We start from the raw sequence: 26,004 nt of genomic DNA on the forward strand, positions 1-26,004 counted from the left end.
GAGAGCTCAAGCACTTTACCCTGTACCACAGTGAAAAAGTGCGCAGAGGCCTAAAATCACCAACACCAGGTTCCATAAACAGGCTAGGAAAAAGCAAAAAGTCTAGGGGTGAACCTGCCCAACGGGCCGGGTCCAACAGCGCCTGTCACCCCAAATAACTTGTCAACTGTTACAGGGGTTGTGGGTGGCACCGCTTTAGGCCCCTCCAGAGCCCCCCTAGGAATGAAGGTTTATTGCATATTATTGGTCCTGCAGTGTCCAGCTTACTTGGTGGCCACTACCGCTCAATAAAAGAGCAAATGATATACATTACGAAGTGTTGCAAAGAGTTCCAGAGTCTGTTGCCAGACGAGAGTAGTTCATTCTTTGCCGGTCACAGAGACAGCCAGACTCGTGGCTCTCGATCTCCAGGATCGCAGACTTCTCTTGTCAGGTACAGTTCTGCCATCTTGGGAGCTTGGCGGACTCACCCGGGGATCCCTTCAGCTACTCTTGTTCACTGGCCTCGTCTTCCACTTGACCCCTTCATCCAGCCATGTTTGCACGGGGTCGTGAAGAACCATGACTTTCCATTTGCCATAACTTTAAGTTTTGCTGGAAAAAACATCATGTACTTGATGCCTTTGTCCCTGAGAGCCCGCTTCACCCCTTTGAAAGAGCGGCATCCTTGTTGGACCTTGAGGGTAAAGTCTGGGAAGAACCGGATAGTTGCATTTTCGTACCTGAGATCCCCATGTAGGCAGACCGCCTGTAGTATTGCGTCACAGTCTCTGTAGTTTTGGATTTTAGCTATGATTGTCCTAGGGGCTGCCGCCAGTTTTGGCGGGTTATTGGGGCCCTATGCGACCGTTCCACAGCGAAGAAGGCGGAGAGTCATTTAGGTTTGAGATGGTTTAGTATTAGATCTTCGAGGAAGAGGTCCACACTCAGTCCCTCTGCCCCTTCCGGAACCCCGACCACTCGAACGTTGTTGCGGCGGCCCTGCCCTTCTTGGTCCTCCATCTTAACAGCCACCTGACGTTGCTGATGGCCCAATTGTTGGACTCTTTTTTCCAGTTTCTGAATTTTGTTTTGCAGCTCTGTGACATTGACTTCTGTCTGCGTTACGCGTTCATTTTAGTGGAGACTTTATCAATCTTTGTTTCCAGTGTAGCTCCCAGTACTTAGATTGCCGCCATTATGGACCTTACTGATGGTTCGGGGTCGTTTGTCAGACCACCTGTGGCTCCATCCTCCGGCATTAGCTGCTTGGGAACTGCGAATTTATCCTGTTCATTAGTTTGCACAGGTTGACCGCCCTTGGGCTTCATCGCGGCGGGAGGCCAATTGACAGTATATCCGGAGCCGCTCAGTCACTTGATGATAAGTAGATCGTGCACCGGAGCGACGCACAAGCTTGGTGAGCAGGGTGGACTACCGGCTGTTGCACAGAATCAGCTGTAGTACAGTAGCCGCTGTCTTTTGGACTCCCCCCTTTATAGCAGCCACTGAGGGTGCCCGTATCTCTTGAGGTTTCCCCAGGCCCACTAGTATCCGGGGAGTCTCACCGTGAGGGTATGGTCCTTCCGCCTCCAGGAGCCAACTGTATCATGGAGGGGATTCAGTACTCCCGAAGCTTCTGACAAACTGCTAGGGCAAGCATGGCCTGCGGGGCTCTCTTCGTCCGGCAGCTGTTGTATATCCACGCAATCCCAGAGGGGCCACCTGCGTGTAGTGTGCACATATAGCGTTGGGTGCCAAGCAGCTGCGGGTGCCACCCACGCCCCAATGTTCGTGGCCAGGCCCCAAGGCGGTGCAGCCCCGAAACAAGTTTAACACTGGTACGAGCCTAGCCAAGGAATCTGCCCCGCGGTGAAGGGGGCAATGGTCCTCAATTTGGTGTCCAGTGGCAGCAAGAGCGTAGGGGCCCGGGGCTATGCCACTCCACCTGCGCACATAGGGAGGGCTCGCCTCCCAAACAGCACGTTGCCAGGGAGAGACGCCACGAATGCCACAAGTCTGCCCCCTACAATGTTGGCCTGACCAGCCCATGAGTAGTTCCTGGGAGGGTGTCTTCAGCCAACTGGGATGGAATGTAAAAACTGCGAGATTTCGGTAAGCGACACCGGCTGAAGTGGTGTGCAACATCCAACATCATCAGCGTCTGTTGTAAGTCTCTGCCACCAAGGGTGTATTGTGCGTGTTGGCCACCCGGTCTCAGGGCTCTAGTGCGGTTCACGCCCTGTGGGTGTTGGTCGGGCTTTACACATGCACGGAGTCAGGGGGGATCTCCCCACTCCAGTCGCAGCATTGTCCTTGCGTTGTCAGGCCATTTCACCGAGCCTCGGCTGGGCAGGAAAAAGATGGCGGCAGCCGATGACCGGAGCCGGGCGCGTCTCAATCCCTGCCAGAGCCGCCGGCTCTTGCTGTAGTCCCATTTCCGTACACCGGCACCCGATTGGTATCAGCGGGGAGCATTGGTTTTGCCAGGGTCCTCCTTATGGTCAGGCAAATCACGGACCTCCCGGGGCAGCGGGTCCACCATCAGGCGAGGCATTTACTCGAGTCCCACCCACTCCCACCAGGCTTCGCCTGGGCAGCGCCTCGGAGTGCGTAGCCGGTGAAAAAGGATCAGGCAAGGGCACCAGCACCAGAATTTTACACCGTTCGATGCGGTGAGTGTTCCGCAGGCTCTGCAATTGTGGCAACCTCGTCTAGAGTGGATAATTTTCGGATAATTAGGGGCTTTTGCTCCAGCCTTGGCGTAGCACCTTTCTTAAGCCGCAACCTTAGTCAGCACCAAACCACGCCCCCGGTAACTGCACTTGTGACTGCCTATTTAGTAGTAAAATATAGCAATATTAGTTGTTTAGTGGTGTGTCTAGAGCTTTTGGTTAAGGTGTCACTGCACCTGCTGCACCATTCTAATCATGATGCTAGGGCCTGCTAGATAACTGCACTTGTGCCTGTCTATTTAGTAGTAACATTTAGCAATAATCTGCGTTTAGTGGGGTCCCTAGAGTTCTTGAGCCCGGTGCCACAGCACCTGCTGCACCATTTAAATCAAGCCACTTTTAACTGCAAGGTAACTGCACTTGTGACTGCCCGGTTAGTAGTAAAATGTAGCAATATTAGGTGTTCAGAGGGAAAGATACCAAGATGTAAACAGTAAACGGTATGCAGTGTTAACTAAAATAAAAAGAGTTTGAACCTCCAACACGGATGGGAATGAGTAGTTAGACCACAGGAAACTAATAAGAAAGACACAGGAGGGAGACCAGGCAACAACCAATGGAAAGGGAGGAAAGCAATTTGGCAAGCACACAGACTAATAAGAAGTGATGGCTGGATGTAAGTCCCTTTAAGACATATTAAAAACAATACATTTCACAAGCAGACCACAAGCGCTGTGCGGGTGAAACCTAAAAATGGGGAGTAGATGACACAGTTGGTTGCTGAATTTGAAAGTAACAAACAATTTCCAGGAAAGGCATTCGTCATACTGAATATGACAACCCAGTGAATGTCATGTTGAATTGCAAATTCTGTGTGAATAAAGAAAAGAGAGTCAATTTGTCAGTTTTGTTTTCAATTGTTTGCCATACTTTCAACTTTGTTACAATTCCATTCATTTAATAGATTACCTCTAAAGTGATTTTATGCTATTTGAAGAAAGCCTGTCTTTTAGAAAGTCAACCTTTTGCCGTATTCACCCCCATTTTCTGCTGAATGATACTCGTGGTAACTCTGTGTGTGATAATCAAAGGGGAGGGAATAAGAAGCTGTGATCCATTTGGCTTCCAATGGTTAGTTCAGAAAATCAAGGGGCGAATAGATCACTTGTCCAGTGAAATCAGGCTCTTAGTGTTGTTGGAACCGTATAAAAACCCTCATAAACTTACACTGGCAAAAGGCGGTATATCTTTATCCTCTGCCTTGGTGTACCCTTACAGCATCATCATTGGGTTTTTAGATACTACATCTGCTGCCCTCCGCCTGGAGGTAGACAAACTGGTTTGCTAGTAGTGTCCAGAGATTTAAAGGGGGAGTGAATGTGCTCAAGTGCAGTGAAATTAAAATTCCCTACATCATGGGTGACACAGAATTTTACTCAGGAAGATGGTGGTGTGAGAAATTAGAACATAAAAGTGGTGCGTGTGTAGACCCAATTACTAGTCTACCTCAGTAGTAGGTCGTAGGTAACTGACTCTGACTGTACCCTGGAGTGTTCTAACCAGACCCAGGGCCAGTGCTTTGTGAAAAAAGGTACATGTGATAAGGTACACTTACAATTGGCAATGACAGACCCTGTAAGTCCCTAGTAGATAATAGGGCCAGGGGGTGCAATCTACCTATAAGTCCCTAGTATATATTGGGCCATAGAGGTTTGGAGGCCCAGTAAACTTCGTGCACTTGCATGTGTGCTCTGCTGTGTGCCTGCTGCCCTTTAAAGGCAGTACTACCCTGCAGCCTGTCTTTAAAAGTAGATTCACCCAATTGGTATTGACAGATCCTATAAGTCCCAAGTACAAATAGGGCTAGGGGGCTCAAACTACCTATAAACCCCTAGTATGCCTTATTGCATGGAGGTTTAGAGACCCAGCAGATTTCTTGCACTTGCATGTGTGTACTGTCTACTGTCATTTAAAAGGCAGCCTGGGTTTGCAGACTGTCTTTAAAAGTAAATTGTTTGCAAACTCGACGTTGGTGGTATGGGCACTTTAAAAGTAATAATCTACCATACTGTTACAAATCAGGCAACCCACAGGGCTCCTCAACGTTTCCGAGGGGTGGGGGCTATGTACCTATAAGCAGGGACCATATAAAAAAAATTTTATATGCCCTAGTGAGGAGAAACTGCTCATTTCATTTTCTCCATTGTAGAGTCTTAGCTCCATAGGCTAACCTTGCAATATTTTATTTAGTTATAACTATTGCTGGGAAAAGAGTAAATATATCATTCAAGGACTTGAATGATTGGTATTGATAAAGTCAACCATTTTGCACTGATGAATTTATCATAACTAGTACAGAAGATAAGTTATAGACATTTCTCTTCTATAAACCAACACCCAGCCTTCTAGTAGTCTCTGCTCAGTGGCCAGTCTTAACAGGCTTAGCCAGGCTGCTTTGATTAGGTGATATGTGGCCTGACCAGAGCAGAGGTTATTTGATGGAGAGAGTTCTGAAGCTGAGGGGGATGGGTCCTGCAGAGGGGGCTGGGTAAATCAATCTGAGCTCAAACAGAGAACTGATCAGTAAGGGATGCCAGGTGTACCTACCCCTACTTCTTGTGCCCCAGCCGGATGGCAGGCTCAGGACAGGAATTTGCAGAGGTCAGGGGGAGGAAAACTAATGGAAGTGAGCTATACTGTGGGTTGGTTTAGCTAGCTGTTACTCCTCTGGACAGAGATCACCCATGTTGGATTTTAGAAGTGCAGTGCTTTGTGGCACAAGAAGATGCCACACTTTGGAGGAAGTGGTCATGTTATGGGGGGCACCCTGCATCTCATTGGACAAAGGTGCCCCCCAATTGTTACCCCAGAAAACTGAATAAATATGTGGGATCTGCAAAGTCTCTCAGATCTGCTGCCTGAAACTACAAGGAGAAGAAGGACTGCCCTGTTGGAATCTGGATTTGCACCCAAAGGCCTGCACTCTAAATTACTGTGAGTGTCGCAAAAACTGGTACTACAACCCTGGAGACTGTGCCTTGCTTAAAAAAGGATTAAGGAGTAGACTACCTGCAAGCTACAGGTTAACAGAGTCCACTTGCAAAATCTCCACCAAGGGCCCCCTCCTGTAGGGTGTCCAGTGGACTATTAAGGATTTCGTCAGGTGCATTGTTGGAATTGTGGTCCAGATATCCCAGAGACCATCCAGGATATTCCAGACATTTGGATTGGTGATTTGGACACTTTGGACCTACAAGGAGAAATTCAGGAAGCACCTCCTGAAGTTTGGAGAACTTTTACGAAAAAGCTTCATGAGGCGACCAACCCAACCTCAAGAGTCAAGCCAGCTACCTTCAACCGCGACCCGGTCAGGATTTCAGCTTCATCCCACTGAAAGCTCCAGAGCTCCAGACTTTCAGGATTTCACAATGGCCTTGTGGAAAGTCAACCCGGGGAACGCTCACGGAATCCAACCTGCTGTGGAGGACCGAGTGACGTCGGAAGTAAAAGCACCAGAAAGGTTTATAAGTATGAAGTTAAAATTTTAACCAGTGCCTCACACTTAGTGTATCCAACCAGGTTTCCAAAGTGGTCAGCCTCAAACTTTGACCTTTTACCGGTCAAGCACGACAAGATTTTCCAGAGTGACGCTATATGTTTTTGAGCACTATAAAGTGGTTAATATTTAAAAATTCATGTCTCCAGTTCCCTACATTGGATTTTTTTCATTTTGGTGTCTGTCTTCATAAAAAGATTTCTTATTTTTATACATTTGTGTGGGATTTTTATTGTGTGTTGTGTTTTACTTATTTGATGTATTGGTGTTTTCAAATGTTTTACACTCCTGTCTCCTACGTTTGGCCTGACTGCTTGTTGTCTGCTACCAAGGGTTGAGCAAGGGGCTAATTACGGAGGCCTTTACTCGAGCCTATACTATATTGGTGGCCTTATGACTAGTTGTAGGTGCATACTAACCCCTACCAATAACCCACTTTCCAACACTGTCCCCCTGATTGTCGACCTACCTGGAAATAAACAAAAGTATGGATATTGGTGTAATGGTCTATAGTGGTGCTGAGATGATCATATAATTGTGGGAATATTTTCACCCAAACCACATTGCTGTAGCTTCCCTAGAAATTTACAACTTTGAAGAAACCTTACTCCATTCAATCATACCTTTATTTGATCATCTATTATTAAAGATGCTGTGATAATATCCAGGGTTGCTCTTTGTCAGGGGCTACTGCATAGGACCAGAAAACCCCACTCACTTCCCATGATAAGATGTTATATCATTACAGGCAATTCCAGGAATATGTGAATGTCAATACATTGTATATCAGTTCAGATTGTTTGCTAGGATTCAAATTTGTATAACTTTCAAAGAGATGGATTTGGTACTGGAAATATGATGTAGTTATTGTTTTTGCCTCAAATATGCCTTTGTAAATCCTGATGTATGATAGTACATGATTTTTTTTTATTTTCATTCAGCTCCTCCTGTCTGCTCTATGCCACCATTGGTTCCCCATGGAAAACTCGTTGGTGATGCGAAAAAAGAATATAATCCGGATTCATCTATTGAATATATATGCGATGAGGATTATGCTTTGGAAGGAACACGATTGCTTACTTGTTTTGGTGGGACATGGTCAGGAGACGTGCCACAATGCATACGTAAGTACAGAAATACCTCAGGATACTAAACATATTGGACAGGATTCAGAAATATGTTGCAGTGGCTTACTCTTGTAGTACTTCAGTCTTACTCCTGAATTCAAGAAGTGAGTCAGGTTTAAGCCAGGAGGATTCCTTGCTAACTGTTAGAATCAGCACTACAAAATGTAGTCCCACCTACCCATAGCAAAAATCCTTCTGAACAGGACCAAACATTTTGAATCATTCAGTTTCATTGATTGGGAAACATGTAGGCCTTTAGGTTTTATCATTACTGTAAAATGATTTGATTGCAGCTGCAACTGAAAAGCATCTGTGAAAATTATCTGGAATTATAAAGTATTTTTATATCAGTTTTAGCTGACACATGGAACTGTGCTTTGCAGATGAAATGAGAATGCATTCTTGGAGAAAGCAGAACAGTTTAAATGGGTCAGTGGTGTCCAGAGGTACTCAGGAGGCTAGTGTGTTAACTATATAATCTGAGGCCCCCAAACCTTAGGGAAGATTAGGTGAAATCGCTTGACATGTGGGAAATGTTTTGGTCTGGTATCTCTCATATCTTTTATAGGTAAAAGCATAACTCACGCAAAAACGTTACTCAAAAGGAGACTTGTTTGAGCAGAAAATGTCTCTCTCCACGAGGAGTTCTGTTCCCGAGTGCAAAAAATCATGCAGATGTAAACTCATAGGTAACACGCAATTCAGGAGTTACATGACATCACTGCCATGTAATGAAAATGACCCTCAATCGGAGATGTCAGTGAGACTTTCTCAGAGTAGATAAAAAAGATTATTACGAGATTGCATGTGGGTTTTAGATTGACTTACAAATGTCATTGATGGGAAGTGAGCGTCTACAGGTCTTATAATTTAGTTACACATCCAAAAAGAAATGTTACATTTTTCAGACTAAAGTGTATGTTATTCACAGTTGCTTGGTTAAAAGGGCTCCAAGTGCAAATATAATATTAATTTGTCCAAATTTGTGTATTTTGGTTTTTGCAACATTTCACTGATCCATCTCTAACGAGATTCAGTGTTTGCACTACCCGGCTGGGCATGTTAATTACTTTTCGAGCTAACTGACAGTTCATACTCCTCCCTTGGACAATAGGCCCTTTTGAGTGGGTGTAGCCTGGTCGAGGAAAAGGGTTGGGTAGAAATCTGCTCAGATAGGTCAGCTAACCCTCATTGGCAAACCTCAGCATGTCCTTCTTAGAGGTACACGAGGTAAAATAGGCTTAACTCTGGTACCAGTGACACCGGGGGTTCCCTTTGACAGCTTGTAGGGAAGAGACTAGTTTTGCAGTGTTAGTTTGGAGTGGAGCTAAATAGCAGAGAGAGATCTTTCAGACCGCAGCTTGATTCTGTCATCTTTGAATTACCCAGAATGCAGTGCAGTGGTGTGGACCAGTCTGTAAGGTGTTCACAGGATGTGTCAGCTACAGGTGGAGAGCTGACATTGCATCTTTAGAATTGACCAGAGACACCAACCTTTTAGAACCCTTTACAACCTCTTTTAAACCCCTGTATAAGGGAAGGGTTAGGAGGGAGAGGGCCAAACCATAGAAAAGTAAAGGTAACTGACCCATTGACTGGATGAACCACAGTCTGGAGTGGTGGGATACTCTGAACTTGGATCCTTGGACTCTAATTGACTCAGGCATATTTATCATGGCCTTGTAATTATAGCCCCCTTTCTCGCATTACCCTGTGTGAAAGAGATGTTCCATGCGTGTTGCTGCAGGTGTTTCCACGCAAAACCCATGGATTCTGACGCATTCAAAGATTTAGAAGGTTTTATAACCCTGGGAATGCCTCCGATTGCTATGACTCCCCAGGGGAGGCATTAAAGTGGTGCAACAAGGAGAAATACCTTTATTTCTCCTGGTTTTTTTCTCTTTTTATTAGTGCTGCAATCTGCATCACACATAGAAGGAGGAAAATGGGACCGATTATTGCTTTTGTGCCGGGAGGTGTCTCTTCCTACACAAAACAATCATCCCTGCACCTCAGACACCATTGTACCATGGTGCAAGGGGGCCTGCGTTGGCACTACGCAGCCAGTTGTTTTTCAGTGCAGAGGAAAGCACAGGGATGCATCGTATTGCTGTAAATACAATGCATCCCTGCACTTTCCTAATAACGTAGTGTGGTGCAGCAAGATTCCTTGCGCACTGCGCTGTGTTTCATTTTCTACTAGGTATGCCCCTCTGTCTCAAGGGTCAGTGGTACGGGCCTTCCAACTCCCTGTGGGTCATTCTATGGAGATTTCCCGTGATGCATAATGGACACCAGGTGCCCTGCACAAGGCAAGGATGCAGTGCTGCTTTGGGAGTGCATGTTGAAGTATTACCTGCCTTGAGGGACATGGGGTGCTGTTGCTGGGAAACCCTGGGCCAGCAGAAAAGTAGAGTTTGGCAGCAGTTTTTTTAACCATTTGATCAATGGAGGAGAGTAGTTTAAAATGAGCTCCATCAAAAAACAGCCATAATTTAGAGTTAAAGAGCCCCGAACTGGCACACTTGGTGGCGTGTACATGAGAGCATAAGCTCCACAAAGGAAACCTCATTTTACAATGCTCAAACGGGCTAGAGCAATTTCTCTCTGTCTTTTTTCACTAGATGCAGCTTGTCCAGAAGGAACCACAACTGCTAAGCCAAAAAATCCTCACTACATTCATTAGTTTACTAATTAAACTCCTGAGGAGGGCCAGTTCCTTCCACACCAGCTGGAAGGAGAATTTGTGAGGCTCTGTGGAGTCTGACTTCAAAGAAGATGCCATCTGACAAAAGGCAAAGCACTGATCAAAGATTGATTTAATATGTGTTTTTATGTTGCATGGCTGAGTTCTGAGTTTTTAGTCCATCGTACCTCCTCTGAGTATGACTTGGACTGGTATGACCCTGAGAGTCCTGTGCTATAAAGGATTATTGGTTCACAGCCTAGGGATTTGTAGGATGGGATGCTGAGACACTACTGGTGAAACTCTCCAGTTGTTACAACTGGGGTCCAGTACCTTCTGACTGACATGGGACCTTCTCATCTAGATTTCTCACTGGTACCAAGAGAGTTTCAGCCCTGAACAGAGCCTTGACACCTGAAAGAAATAGAGGACAAAAGAAGAGATTTGTCAGCATTATCAAGTGATGGCGAGGCAAGAAAAGGCAATAACAACCCCCCAAAACAGGCCATACTGTGAACAGACCCTCAGAAAAGTGTCTTTAAACCAACAAGCATTTCCAAATAAACAAGTCCTTCAACACTGAGCCTACCATCTACAGGCAAGACCGATGATAAGCGCAAACTCTTTTTTATTGAGGCTATTTCTTTTTTTTATTTTTTTTTATTTCAAAAGTTTTTTATTTAGAAGATTTTCCAATACAGTACAGTAGTAATATTTCCCATCTACTTTTTTGAGAAATCAGTGGCCCCTGAAGAAGACAGGCAGCACTTACAAACACAAGTACCAGCAAAATAAGCCACAGCACATACAGCACACCGACATACACCTTCAGATGAGGATGCTGGGCAACCATATAAGGAGCACAAGTTCCGAAGATGCATGGAATAAATAATAGAGTTTGATAATTAAGAATCGCTAGAGCAGTGCCCTATTAGAATACCTCCTCTAGATAAAACATCAGCCTTCTATGCTGCAATCAATCAAGCCTCTTCCCAAGATGGGCTCATTCAGAATATAGCAGGAGAAACATGATTTCCTTCAATAAACATTTTCCAGAATTGTACGTAGAGTATAAAATCAGTCCATGTTAAAATTGTTTTAAAAACCATTGTGAAAATTTCACACACTGCATAACACCCAGAGTTAAATGTAAATATAAAGCTGTTCCACCAGATCTAATTTGCATCAGATGTCATATTCCTTCACATTCAATGGCGGGAAACATAGCCCATAAAAGGGCAGTTAATGAACGTGCTACTAAAGGCCAACCTCTAGATGAAGAAAGCTAGTACATGGATGCAGCTCAAAAAAAGAGTTATAATGTGCAGCCAGAACTTAATGGGCATTGAAAATTCCTCGGCACTCATCAGCCATTATGAGCAAATCCAATGATTTGAAATGGAAGAGCTCTTCCAGCATTATCTTTAACAATATCAAAATGGTGTGCCAAAGTTGTGGCTAAACACAAAATAGTTTTACGTTGCTTTGTAGATGCCACATTACCTCCTAGATATACCTTACAAAGGCGAGCATTTGTTCAGCTTACATACAAATGAAATTGAAGGAAATTTAAGAATGATCTAGGCACAGCAAAGTCCATGTGCACCCTGCATCATCAGATAACATTTTATTGGCAACATACAACATACATGTTGCATTACTCCTTCTAATCCCCAAGCTGTGCAAAATCCACAGTCCTTTCAGCAGCAATCATTGCAACGACAAACGTCACACAACTAGGTTCAACAAAGAGGATGTTTTTGAGGTAATCACAAAAGCCCCAGTATAGGCTCCCAGTATAGGCTCTCATTCCCACAGGTCCTACACTGCATCAAAGGAGTGACTCCTTGAGCATTGCCCCAGGTCACACAACACCTGTTGGGGGAAGCTTGTTGAATTTTCCTCAACTAAGGATAAGGATGAAAACAGACACATGATCTTCCCAATCCTCAGATGTCCATAGAACAACACAGCCCCTGAGTTAATGAACAGGCCCTCAAATACTCTTCAGAGAAAGTACAAAATCAACAAAGAACATTTTCTATTATTCATAGAAGAGATTTTGCCTACTGAGCAAAGTTGCATGGAGGAATTGCATTTACAACAGTGAGGCCAGGATGTGTCCTCAATTTACTTTATGATATTAAAGAAGGACAGCACTCTGCCTACAGGTTTGGTCCGGAGCCTAATCCATTCCAAGCAATCCATTTCAAAATAACATTAAAGTATGTGGACCCCCAACAGCAGGATGGTGCCTTCCAAGAGACTTGCAACTTCAAGGAATCATACTTTCATATACCAAAGTTTTCAAGTCACCTCTGGTAAGTTTGATTCACAGTAGCTGCTGGGCATTGTCAGGTCAAGTTTTATTTTCACCATAAAATTGACATCAGAAGTAAATATTAGGATGGTGGCTCATCTTGGTTGCAAATGGGTTCTACTCTTATCTAAATGAATGACTAGTAAAAAAAAGTTGCTGAGTAAAGCCTGTGTCTCACACACAAAAAACAATATCACACCTGCAACCCATTACCTCTGTCAACCACCGTGAACGCATTTGAACCAGGTGTTTACACATTTTATAATAAAGATTCCACTCTTCGCCGCTTCCCACGGGGCGTTGTAAATGTCAGAGCCTGGAGCAGAATTGGTTATTGTTGTATTAGAGTAGAAGCGGTGCCGTGTGGGCCTGCTCCGGCCGCTCCTCTGCAGCAGACCGGACACTGTGCCGTGACGTGTTAGCACTCCACTGTCCGCAGCATGTCAGGGAGTGACCCCAGTGTGGTTATGAAGCCTGGAAATGTGGTCCAAGAGCTGCATAGGGAGATTCGAAGCGCTACAGGGAATGTGGGGATCCCTAGATATGCAAGTTGTAAAGAGCGCAATATCTGCATGTGGCTCTTGTGTAACTGCTCACCGTTTTACCAAGTACTGGGGTGAGTTTGATGTATGCAAGGCGACAGTATAGGACCCGGAAACATGATCCTTGAAGGCTGATTTCTGCGACTGTCCTGAGCTGTTGGCTCTGAAGCCAGACTGAGTGCCAGAAGTGCAGGGATGGAGGATGGCGGCATGCAGGCACTCGCGTGAAGTCAAAGCCCGCACATCGCAGGGCCATGTCTGTTCTTGGGTACTGTACCTCGGAATTGAGGTGCACAACGTTTTTGGTGGGCGAATCGGCATATGTTTGCTTCATCTCTTTGAAGAACAAACAGAAAACGGTGGCATGTGTAACAGAAATGTGTGACCCACAGAGAAGGGCATGGATATATAGGAGTGTGTATGTGTGTGTATATGTATGTGTTTTAATGAACTTTGACTGGTTCACTCCAAGACAAACTCACTTGAAGAATACTGCACATGTGTAGCTACGACAGCCAGAAGGCTACGAGGGCGTCCAGTGCCGACCACGCCCACTGGGGCGGTCTGGAAGAGTTTACATTCATCATACAATGTTGTCCTGCTGTTTGAGCATCACGCCAATGATTAAGGGTTATAAACCCGATCCGCGTCTGTTCGGAAAGACGAAGGGTGATCAGTTCTCCACCTTAACCTGACTGCAGCCTCCAATAATAAAGAACAGGAGTAATACTTACCTGCGTGGCGTAACCTTTGTTTGTGATATGTGCGCGTGCCCGGGAGTTGTCTGAACCCGGGCTGCCACACACGACGGGGGCGGGGCGTTGAAGCCCTTTGATTCCAATGGTTGTTGCTCGCCTGATATATATAATTATATATATACATATATATATATATATATATATATATATATATATATATATATATATATATATATATATATATATATATATATATCAGTTCTTATCTCTGTCACGTGGTGACGTGTTGCTACATTTACACATACATTGCATTTCTCCACTAAACTTCTTGCTACAACAGTTTGCAAATTCTCAAAAGGAAATAAAAAAAGTACACAAAGCTGATAAGAAAATAGCTTTATTCAGACCATACAAACATTTACAGCACTGCACCGTGCCAGTGTGATGTATATTTTTCAAAACGGCGGGAGGCCTGTTACAACACCCAAACTAGGCCTCAATGACCCTTCAGGGTGATTATAGCTCCTCTCTGGGGTGTCTTTCTTTGCAGTTCCTGCGAGTGTTTCATAAAGGGGCACCGTCTCGGCGATGCATAAAATCTGCTGAGTTCCAAACTGCTCTTATCTTCTTGCAAGATGCTCGGCCATGATCTGTTACCGGTGCTATGTGTGGAGCGCATTGTACGAGTCTCCGGGAATGTTACAGGAGCTGAATAATAGAATATTTCTCCTGTAGGGTCTGATGGGTGAACCTACAGGTGTCGGCCCCTGCTGTGGTAGCTGTCCTTGTATCCGGGCGCTTGACTGTGTCATGATGACTTACACCTTCCTTTTTTCAAGTTGTATAAAACCGGTGCCATCAATACTTTTATGAGGCATAGACGAAATGTTCTCACTCCAGTACATTCAGGCGGCTGTGGTGTAATTTGACAGAGCTGCACAGTTGGATGTCCCTCTTTGCTTGGCCTAGATCACAAATTGACTGTAGACTTCTAATTGTGTTTTAATGAAAGCTGATGAAACCAAATTCTCATCCAAGAGACAGGATGGCTTGAAAGGAACACAGATACAGTCATATTTGACCAATTTACCTATTTTTCCATGCATTTGCAATAGCTATATTGTTCGAGGGCAAATTAAGTGTCTAGTCTGTTTATTACACTTTGTTAGAAAAAAGAGGCATCTTCTCCTGTTAATAACCCGCCTACTAGCTATCACTCTCCCGTCTCAACTGGAAGACCAGTGGAGGTACTGAGGTGCTAACTTTGTGTTTTGGATTCTGAACAGCTCTGTTATTACTGGGGCCATTCCAAGAGCTGATCGCTACTCGATGTCTGGACACCGGCCACATCTTGTCCTGAGAAACATCTGAGCAGAAACAACTGCTTTTGAGTTGATTTACTGAACTGGGGCGGAGAGAGAGGAGTGGGAAATGGAAAGAACTTTTCCTGGGTAGTTGGAAAATGTTCCATGTTTAATTTAGTGGTGACAGGTTTTCCTATGAAATGGCTTGTTTTTGTGTGTTGCTATATTTGGGTAGCCCTCAACTTCCCTTAATCTGTCCAGCGCAGCACTCACGATGATGCTACCTGAACTCCAGTTACAACCAGTGCTTTTTACATGTGCCCAACACCCAGCTGCCACACCACTTTCGAGTTTGCAGCCCAGCCATGGACGAGGGGCAGGAGGAAGAGGAGGGATCCGTGAACCTCCCTGGGGATCGCAAAGTAATTAAACTAAAAAGTATGCACTGAAGAGTTTTCCATGCACATCAGGTATTTTATTATTTATATATAATATATTAACATATTTACTAAAAAATACTTGGCTACTTTCAGACCATTTCGTATGGTAAATATGTTTCAAGCCATTCCCCCCCCTCGCCCCTGCCCCCCTAATCCCCGCCTGCCCCCAATGCACGGACGCCGCTCTTCATAGTTCACAAGACTCTGTTAATAAAAGAAGAAATAGACGGACGCTTCCTCCATTTTTTCCCTCTACCCCCATTCATGCCCTTTTGTGTGGCTTTTTACACAGAAGAGTTTCCACACCATGCCACACAGTTCCACACAATGCCAATCAATTCCATACCACACAACAAAATTACACTCCACTGCATAGCACATAATCACACCGCACAGAAATCTACTCCATGGCACACATCAACACTCCACATAAACACACTCCAGACCGTGCCACATAATTCTACTCAACATAATTTAACTCAGTCTCACACAATTCTATGCAACACAATTCAGTTCCACGGCACACAATTCCACTCGACAACACATCATTTCACTACACACCGCATACCTCTAATCCACATCACAGAATTCCACATCATGCCACAAAATTCAATACTGCTTCACATAATTCCACTCAATACATGACACTTCACAACACATAATACCACGTACTTACTATTCACATAATTCCATTGCACAACCATACCCTCAACCAACATTTCTCATATTGGTTCACTTCAGGTCTTACAGCACAGTTTCTTTACCATAACTTTTCAAAAAATCCAAACAGCAAACACACACTCTCCTCCACTTCTTTCAGTGTGTACACAAACACAGCCTCTTTGTTAACACACTCTTTCTACTACTCTATCTACTCTTCATTCGCCACCTCCTACATAAACTACCTATTCCTCTTAACCTTACTTGCTATCTATTTTATACAGCTCTCACCCCTATCTATTCACCATACCACATAAGTACACTACATAAATACACTACACACCACACTGTTCAACCCCACACTATTTCACAACTAACAATTCTAATCCAAACCACATTATTCCACTACAAACAATGTACATCCTCTCCAAACGAAAAAACATAAGTAAAAAACAATATAATTTACACAATACCATTAGCTCAAACTCTCGCAAATCCGAGACCTATTGCATAGCAAATGCTTGTGTTTTTTTAGTCTTCTCCTCTACCATTTCCTCCCTTCTTTTTTCGGAAGTCCATCTGTGGCTTTTCTTAATCTCGTTCATCTTCCCTTTCTTTCTCTTGCCTTCGATCCCTTCATGCCCTCTCTCTTCTTTCTGCCACTTTGCCTCCACTCCCTTCTTCTCTCCTCTTTCCTCCTTTCTTGCCTCCTTTTACACCCCTGCCGTTCAGCTTGCTTCCTTCCCTTTCCATGCACGTTTTCTGTCTTTTCCCATGACTCACTGCAGTGTTTCATTCGTACTTTCTGCATCGATTCTTCCGTTCACTCTCTTTGCTATATTTCTTTGTTCCACTGTCCGACCTCCCTTCTAACACCTTGTGGCTCTGTGTATTTTGTCGCTGGCATTCTTTAGTGAAATGTAGCGCACATGTGTGGAGAAGTGTGGCTCAATGGTTAGAGCGGCAGACCTTGATGCAGAGCGCTGGCCAGGGACCAGGGTTCGATTCCCGCCTTGGCGGGATCGGGCTTAAATTCCTCTGACCGGATATTCTCGCCTCAGTGCCGAATCTAAGCATGGGCCCCATGCTGCAACTCTGGGCAATAGCTTGCTTAGGCTCCACAACGGCCCCCGATACACAAGGGATGCCTGGTTTCACCATGGGATGCCCAGGAGTGGACAAGGAAAAGCCAGGAGGGGTTCCCTTGTGGTAGGAGTACAAGCGCCGGGATGCTTACGGGTTACTGTTCGCGCTATACAAATACAACACATTTACATTTACATTGCCCTAATATATTTCATCTTGTGTGTATGGCGTCTTCCCAACTCTTATTCTGTCGTTCTCGTTATTCATGAAAGCAAGATACTTAGTCTAGTGTCACACTCCAATCCCTTTCATGGTCCAATTTGCACATTTATTTCAAAATATACATATTTGCCTGCCACAATTACCCATCTCTCTTTGGTCTTCCCTCACCGTACATTTCCCAGAACGTTAAGATATATCTGAGGTAGCTCCTGCCTCATACCCACTTCTGTCTGGGTGTGTCTCCTCCTTCCTTTATGAGGGCTGTGCTTCTGTTCTCTGTGAGAGTGAAGTGAGCAGGCATAGTGCTTTCAGTGGCTGTTACAATGGCTTGATGATGAGTATGATAGAAATCCCAATCTACTGAAGGTCCATGTAGACGGTTGGGAGACAGAGAACATGACAGCACCAGCCACACACACATAAACACACACAACCACAACCACACACACAACCACACACAACCACAACCACACACACAAGCACAACCACAACCACACACACAAGCACACACACAACCACACACACACATACGTAAGTAAGTAAGTAAGTAATACTTTATTGTACAGTTAATAAAAACCATTACAAAAACCATCAGCAGTAAAAAAGGAAAGTATTAAAAATATTTTTAGCAGCATAGAGGATGGAGTTATTCGATTTAAGCTATGTTACAAAATGCAGTTTAAAAAAAAGAAAAAGTTAAAAAGAACGGAGTGTCCGTCTGCCGTTAGGTGCTCGTGTCCTTCTACGGAGGGGGTTTCTTTTGTCAGTCCTAGCCCTCATTCCTATACAAAGTTGGGTATTGCAGTGCCTATTCCTTTTTAGAAGACTGGCTGGCATTTGCCCTGAATGTTCATAACTTTTAGTTATAGCGTGCCAGTGTTTTAATTCAGTTAAGATCTCTGAGCTGTCTTGATGTTTTGGCACTCACAGTATTGAGGGTGTGCTGTCCTTGTCCGTTTGTTCTTTCTTTGTGTTGATTCTGCATTCTGCAGCTCCGAGGTATTTTACCAGTCGGCAAGCCATTTGCACTTCGTCGCCTCTGAAGCAAGCCAGAGTTGCTTGTCTGCACGTCCTGATTCCTTTTTTTATGAATAGGGGTCTCAGTAGGTTCCTGCGATCTTGCTGCAGCTCTTTGCAGATGGTAATGAGATGTACTATGTTTTCCTCATGAGTTCCACACAGGCGACAGTTTGCCGGTTTTGGGGGCCGCAGCCAAGGGGCCATGTGGTCAGCTGAGGGTAATACTCCTAATCGTAATTTTAGGAATTTTTCTTTTGTTTTTTTAGTGAAGCTGGTCAGAAGGTATGCCTGTGGTGTGAGTTTATTGTAGGTTTGTACTGTCAGCCAGCCATGTGCTCTCTCTCCACACACACATACAACCACAGACAACACACACAACCACACACCGACAACCACACACAAACAACCAAACAAACACAACCACTACCACACATACAACCACACATACAACCACACACACAATCACACACAACCACACACAACCACACCATCAGTGCACACTTTCACCAGACACAAACACCATCAGTCATCAGTGTACGCTTCCACCGGGCACAAACACCACCAGCCGTCAGTGCATGCTTTCACCGAGCACAAACACCACCAGCCGTCAGTGCACGCTTCCACCAGGCACACACCACCAGACATCAGTGCACACTTTCACGAGTCACTCACACACCACCAGCCGCCAGTGCATGCTTTCACCAGGCACACATACACCACCAGCCGTCAGTGCACGCTTTCACCAGGCACACACACACACACCACCAGCTGTCAGTGCACGCTTTCACCAGGCACACACCACCAGCCGTCACTGCACACTTTCACCAGGCACACACACCACCATCTGTCAGTGCAGGCTGCCACCAGGCACACACACCACCAGCCGGCAGTGCACAATTTCAACATGCACACACACCACCAGCCATCAGTGCACACATCAATTGTTAACTCATCCACAATTAACTATTGCAGCAATCACAGTATGGCACACTTTACTTTTAAACATATTCATCTAAAGGACAGCATGCCACCATTGCTACAAAAATAAATACACATTTTTTTGGCCTACAATTTATAGACTTTTGTTGCAATTAGTGTTGCAATATTTAGCAATGCCAATAGCTCAAACTTAATTAATGCGAGACCTATTGCATTGCAAATGCTTTTTTATTTCTCTTCTATTTTGAGTATTCAGTCCCATGCAGCGGTGGTGCCCTGGCACTTCATAGCGCTAGCAGGCAATTGGTAGCCTGTCCCCTCGCCAGCAGTGATGGACCCAGGAATATGCAGTCACTTTTTGTGGCTCCTATGTCGGGTAATATGAAAGTGAGTTATTTTTAGAGAAAATAACTAACATTCCCTTCTGTGTAGGACCCACTGTTTAGTCTGTGTGCGTGCGTGGCTCTGTCTGTGTGTGTGTGTGCGTGACTCTGTCTGTGTGTGTGCGTGGCTCTGTCTGTGTGCGTGCGTGGCTCTGTCTGTGTGTGTGCGTGGCTCTATGTTTGTGCGTGGCTCTGTGTGTGTGTGTGTGTTTGCGTGGCTCTGTCTGTGTGTGTGTGTGTGTGTGTGCGTGGCTCTGTCTGTGTGTGTGTGCGCGGCTCTGTCTGTGTGTGTGTGTGGCTCTGTGTCCGCGAATACTCCCTACTACTCTCTACTGCTCACCTATTGCCATTGTAAATGACAATACCATTTATTTATGTTTAAAAAAAAAAAATGTCATGAGCAATGCTAATAGCTCTACCTTAATAATGCCGAGACCATTGCATTGTAAATGCTTGTCCTCCTTTCCTATCCAATCACTACAATGCTTACTCCCTCTTATACCCCATCTCCATGCCTCACCACATACAATTTGTTAATCTTGTTCTAGATCTCACTCAACTCTCCCTCTATTCACTCTCACTGAGGCAAGATTGCCCTCACTCCTGCTCCCACACACTCTAGCAATTTAACCCATTAACCACAGCCGTTTTTTCGCAGCAGTGCTGCTGTTTTAAAGAACAGGTGGGGCTGCGTCAGCCGTTGAACGTGCGCAGCACCAGCCAGGTAGTGGTCCGAACATTCAACGGCCAACGGCAGCACTTAACGGGTTAATACAATTTAACATAATTTACTGAGCCCAACATGTTGACCCTGCTTCTTTAACCCCTTTCAAAGCGCCACACCCCTCCTTAGGCCCCACCCTCTTCTTACAGCTATTTCCTGCCTCACTTCTATTCTCTATCTCTCTGTACAAATCCAAAAAGCACCTCTTCAATTACTTATTACAGTCATTATCTTCCATCCTCTTTGTACCTTTATTCTTACCCTATCTTCTATCCAAGCCTCCCTATACCCACTCCACTCATGGCACTGCCAGTGCATGTCATCATCCCATCAATACCTGTAAAGTCACAAATATGCTTCCTAGACCAACTCAATGACTCATGTGATAGCTGTTGCATACCACGTCTGCTGCTTCACTAGCAAGAGCTGCAACAAGAGCTGAAACAAGACCTCCATCTGGACCATGAGCAACACAAGATGCCAAAACTACAGTTGAGACCTCGATGTACTATATATAAAATGCCAATAGTGAACCCAACACCTGCTTATTGCACACTTCCAATACGCTATCTTATTTGATCAATGACAAACTCCAAACTTGCACATACATGATTTTAACCACCTATGATGCATGCCAGCCAATGTGAGATCTATTACAACAATGACTGAATTATAGATATGGACTCCTACTAGCAGACTTCAAATCTGATCTCTGCCATAAATGAAACCTATATTGGCGAAAATGCAGGTCCCATACTTCACAGAGTGATACCCAAAGGACATCTTTCCCCTTTGGAAACTAACCTTTAAGACTGATGAAGAACTTGCACTTCACACAATGACCCCGCCTTCATCCATCATAAAGGACTTCACTGCTTCAGATAGAAAACAATGGCTAGTCTGCTGCTCTCCATCTGTAATGTTTACAGCCTCATTACTCCTCATTTATATACCACCATTTCACAATACTGCTTTTACAGATGCCCTTAGGGATTCAACTACTAACAACAGTATTATTTGTAAGAAATTGTGCATTATACGGGATCTCAACATTTGTTTTGACAAACCTGATTGTAACAGACCTCCTGCCACCTCTGCACTGTTAAAGTGCTTGGCTTTCACCAATTGGTCACTATTGTCTTTAATTCAACATGATTGCGCCTGATCCTTATCTCAAATGTATCAGATCTTACCATTTATAAGGATCTTTGGTCGACTGGATCTTTTTATCCGCTGAGAAGTGTAATGGGGAGAAAACCAATACAATCACCTCTAACATTAGAACTCATTAACTTAGACTCAAGAAGGACCACTTGACTACGACTCAATTTTTAGAGGTTTATTACAAAGCCAAGAAGAACTGAACATACAAGCACCTCATAACGATGTTGAAAAAATACATAGGCATTAACACGAAGTTCATTCTACAGATTAACCTAATTCGATGCAATGTAAAAGGGATAAGCAATTCTAAAAAGATTAAACAAGAAACAATTGATCCAATATCTTAATTAGTCTTCATCAGTTCACAGAAAAAGAAAAGTAATTGGTTAATTCCATCCCTACTCTAACACTAAAGTGACATCCCTACATAACATACTTCAGGCAAAGTCAAGGGATAAAGGTGTCAGCTTGTGAAGACTTCCTAAGAAGTACATTCACCTTGGAATGTCAGAAAGTATCTAAGTTTTCCATTCTAGAGTCAATCCCTTCTCTTACCCTCCTAATTGCTCTCTTCTCTCATCAGCCCTTTCTGCATCGTCTGCCTCTTCTCCCTCGTCTGCGTTTCCTCCCTCGGGGCACTTTCCCTAATACAAAAACAAACAACTCAAAAACACGCCCCCAAAATCCCTCCTCTGGATGGACATCTTCTGCAGGTAACTTTCCACAACTTGTGCTGCATCCAAAGAATGGTTGAGTAGTCCTTGGGTCCAAGGCTCCTTCAGCAACCTTCCAATTATCAAATTCCACTGCAACTTTGTAGCCGGTCTCCTCCATACCTAACTCCTAAAACAAAGAGAATCAGTCTAGCTAACAAGGAAAATGTCCTTGCACCTGTAACGGATAGCATGTGAACAAATCAACCTTGCACGTATGAATCTGCTAACTACATTCAATTGATAACCTGCCCAAGGATAAATACTTTTCAGGCCTTCTCGATTTTGCTAACATAAGAAACCACGAAAAGGCCTTTCCATGGCAAAACATACATTTTCATCTCAGGCCTTTACACATCAAACCTACCATTTAAAATACTGCAATGAGGCATTACATTTTTCTTTTTTATGGCATATTTAATCGTCCCTACACGCGCAGACTTTTATAGTGCACATTTAAATCTAATGCATTACATTACACACAAATGATTTACGAAGCACTTGAAATAAGCAGTTACATTTAAATGTCGTTTTCACGAACTCATTTTCTAACATTAGACATACATTATTCGTTATTACATCCACATTTTCTAATTATTAAATGCTTAGTTAAACCCAGAATATATATGGGTGCAGACTAACGTGATTATGATGCACCCCTACAAATTTCAGAATAACATGACGCTCTATCAAACAGACCATGCCTGTGTCACCAGATTTGTCCCCACAAGCCTAATCTCAGGAACTGGAAACAGTCTCATACTTGAAATGATCGTCACATCATCCATTTCTCACTAACATTCTGATGGCAACCACCTCTACAACAAACTCTGCAACCATAGAAATCATATATTGGCAGGCATCTGATGTAATTTCCTTCAAGGAATCCCTTTCCAGCTCTCAACTGATTGACCCAAAAACATCTGTAACACCGTTATTCCAGTATTTTACAAGGGCATTCAACATTGTCATTCCTCTGAAATACATTTTTCTGTATCTCATAAGTAGGATAGCAATTTGTTTCAAATCACCAACTCGGATGTAAATTTATTTATTTTTAAGATTTGTAAAGCGCGGCGTATGCCCGTGGGCGTCATGGCGCTATGACTCAACGTAATGCCTCAGTGAGAACAGTATCAAACTTTAACGGTGAAGAGATAAGGAGAAGAACTACTGCTCAAACAGCCAGGTTTTCAACGATTTCCTGAATTGAAACAGTGTAGGTGTCAATCTAATCACCAATGGAAGAGAATTCCAGAGTCTGGCTGCGGTGTTGATGAAGCATCTATCACCCCAAGTGACAGTCCTGGTCCGTGGCACCACTAGTTGGTATAAATTTATGGATCTTAATTGTCAGGTAGGGCGATAGAGAGGAGGTTCTGTTTAAGAAACTCCGGCCCTAGATGATGAAGAGCTTTAAAGGCAATACACAGAGTTTTGAATCAACGAAAAACATAAGTCATGTCTCTCAAAAGGCTTTAGATGAAAAGACTCAATGTAGATGTAAACATTGCACAGACAATACAGAACATGAATGAAAAAAGGACAAACGTTTCCATTATGCACAATGTATCTTAGAGGCTACATGTCCAACTAAAGAGATGTTGAGAACCACCGATAACTTCTATTATCCTACTAGCATTTCAATATCTGGAGCATTGCATGCGAGGACTTAGCAAACCACTTCATTAAAAAAAGCCACAAACCTTACTTCCTTTCAAAATACACCACCAGCATCAACAAACCCTCTCCCTCCAAACCAGGCTACTTTTATGCCTGAATCGATTGTTCATTAAACCTACTAACACAAAATGAAGCCACTGATACATTTAAGCCACTTTAAACAAGGCCAGCTCTCCAGCAGAGCCTTGCCGATCAAACACTCAAAGTCAATTTTACTTGCCCCTGCAGTAACACCAACAAAAGAGATCCTGAACTCCTCCCTATCAACAGGTGAATTTTCAAGCGACCTGAAAACATATATTTATTATAATCTAAAAAACAGGTACTCAACCACTATGTCAGAACTAATTATGGCCAACTGACCTTCCCTATGTAAACTCACTCGATACCAGCTTTCATCAACCAAAGCAATCTTGTGTCAGGCAGAATGGCAATCTGTCTGGGGCAACCTCAGGAATATTGACAGCAAAAGGGTTGCTACCCTACTACTACCTCATCTGTCAGTAATTAGCCCAAAAGCTATGGTACTGAGGCACATGGCACAATACTCAATTAGATAAAATCCTTCCTTACAGACTATCCATAAATTGTCTGGCTGCCTCCTATAATTTATTCACCTTACATCGGTTCAGTAGGGAATTCCCCCGAGCTCAACTAGCACACCCTTACTTTTCAACATATACCTAGCCGCTCGTCAGAAACTAGTAAATTCTCTCAACTTTATTGCAATTTTGCTGACCACACCGAGGCCCTCCTAGCACAAAATTGTAAATTGTAGCCTATGCCTATTAGCTATGAAACAATAGGTTGTTGGGAATCATCTCACACTCCTCAAAAACAGACATACTCACCTTTGGACCAAGGCAAACGACATGTCGTCCTGGCCCAATGAATTGAGCCAGACACGTATTGCTTCACCTGAAGTAAAACATCTTGAAGTGAAAATGACCTCCATATTTTCCCTTCAATTTCAACTGAGCAAAGTGACTTAAGTCTCTTTCTCTACATTGCAAATTCGACAACTGATTTAGTCCTGCCTAAGAGTAAACAGACTCTACATTTTACTCATTGTAAAATCAATTACTCAAGTACAAAGAATGCATAAAACTGTGGCTAGACAAGTTCTCATCATAAACAGATAGAATCCCCTCAAAGCTCTATATTTGAACACTGGTTATGATTGTCTCGGAATGTATCATTTAAAGCCCTCTGCATTGCTCATCTGTCAATCCAAAGTCTGAAACATTAGTACAGATGATCAAAAGGAGGACTGTTCTTGCAAAAGGGAAACCTCATATCAAAATGAACTCTCTGCTGATAATTCCTTCCTACTATAAACCTCATATAGAAAATAGTTGTTTCGTAGGTCGGACATACCCATTAGGGATTACATTGCCAAGGAAAATCAGGTCCACAGACACTCATTTGCAATTCAGAAGAGCGCTAAAGTCCAGGGGCCTCATTTATGACCTTTGACGTAGGGAAGCGCAGCAGGCCTTCCTGCTGCGCTTCCCTACGGCAAAAGAAAAGGGCAGAAATGCGCCGTATCTATAAGATACTGAGCATTCCTGTCCTTTTCCCCTGCGCCGGCGCACAATGGGCTGCCTGCGCCAGAGCAGGCACCCTTGCACAATGGTGCAAGGGTGCCTGCGTTGCGGGGAAGATTATTTGTGTACAGGAAGGGAAACCTTTCTGTACAAAAATAATCACAAGAGGCTTTTCCTCTTTCTATGTGTGCTGTAGAATGCAGCACACATAGAAAAAGGAAATACGAGGAGAAATAAAGACATTTCTCCCTGTTGCGCCTCCCTTACGCCTCCCCTGGGGAGGCGTAAGCTTTTGGCACTGCTTCAGAGTTACGATTTCTCGTAAATCTGGGGCAGTGTCAAAAGGCCATGGATGTTGCTGGGAACGCCCCCAGCAACACCCATTGCACGCCCCTTTAACGCAGAACACTGCGTTAAAGGGACTGATATTTATCAGGCAGCAGTACGCCACAAAAACTGGCGTACTGCTGCCAGATAAATACCACGCAGGCTTCTGCGCCACGGAACTTCATAAAAAGTGAAGTTCCGATGGCTTT

At 44.0% G+C, this 26,004-nt stretch overlaps 1 protein-coding gene across 10 annotated transcripts in view; it reads left to right on the top strand.

Annotated features, from left to right (window-relative positions):
- LOC147747713 (coagulation factor XIII B chain-like) overlaps nt 1-26,004 on the top strand; it is a 1,126,012-nt gene that overhangs the window by 912,821 nt on the left and 187,187 nt on the right. For all 10 annotated transcript variants that reach the window (XM_086955075.1, XM_086955118.1, XM_086955080.1 and 7 more), the window contains one exon: nt 7,152-7,334. In XM_086955075.1, coding sequence (XP_086811201.1) covers nt 7,152-7,334 — 183 coding nt within the window. The remainder of the gene's footprint in view (nt 1-7,151; nt 7,335-26,004) is intronic.

The sequence above is a fragment of the Lissotriton vulgaris genome, chromosome 1_1 (genome assembly GCF_964263255.1).
Source record: "Lissotriton vulgaris chromosome 1_1, aLisVul1.2, whole genome shotgun sequence".
In the NCBI taxonomy this organism is placed as follows: Eukaryota; Metazoa; Chordata; class Amphibia; order Caudata; family Salamandridae; genus Lissotriton; species Lissotriton vulgaris.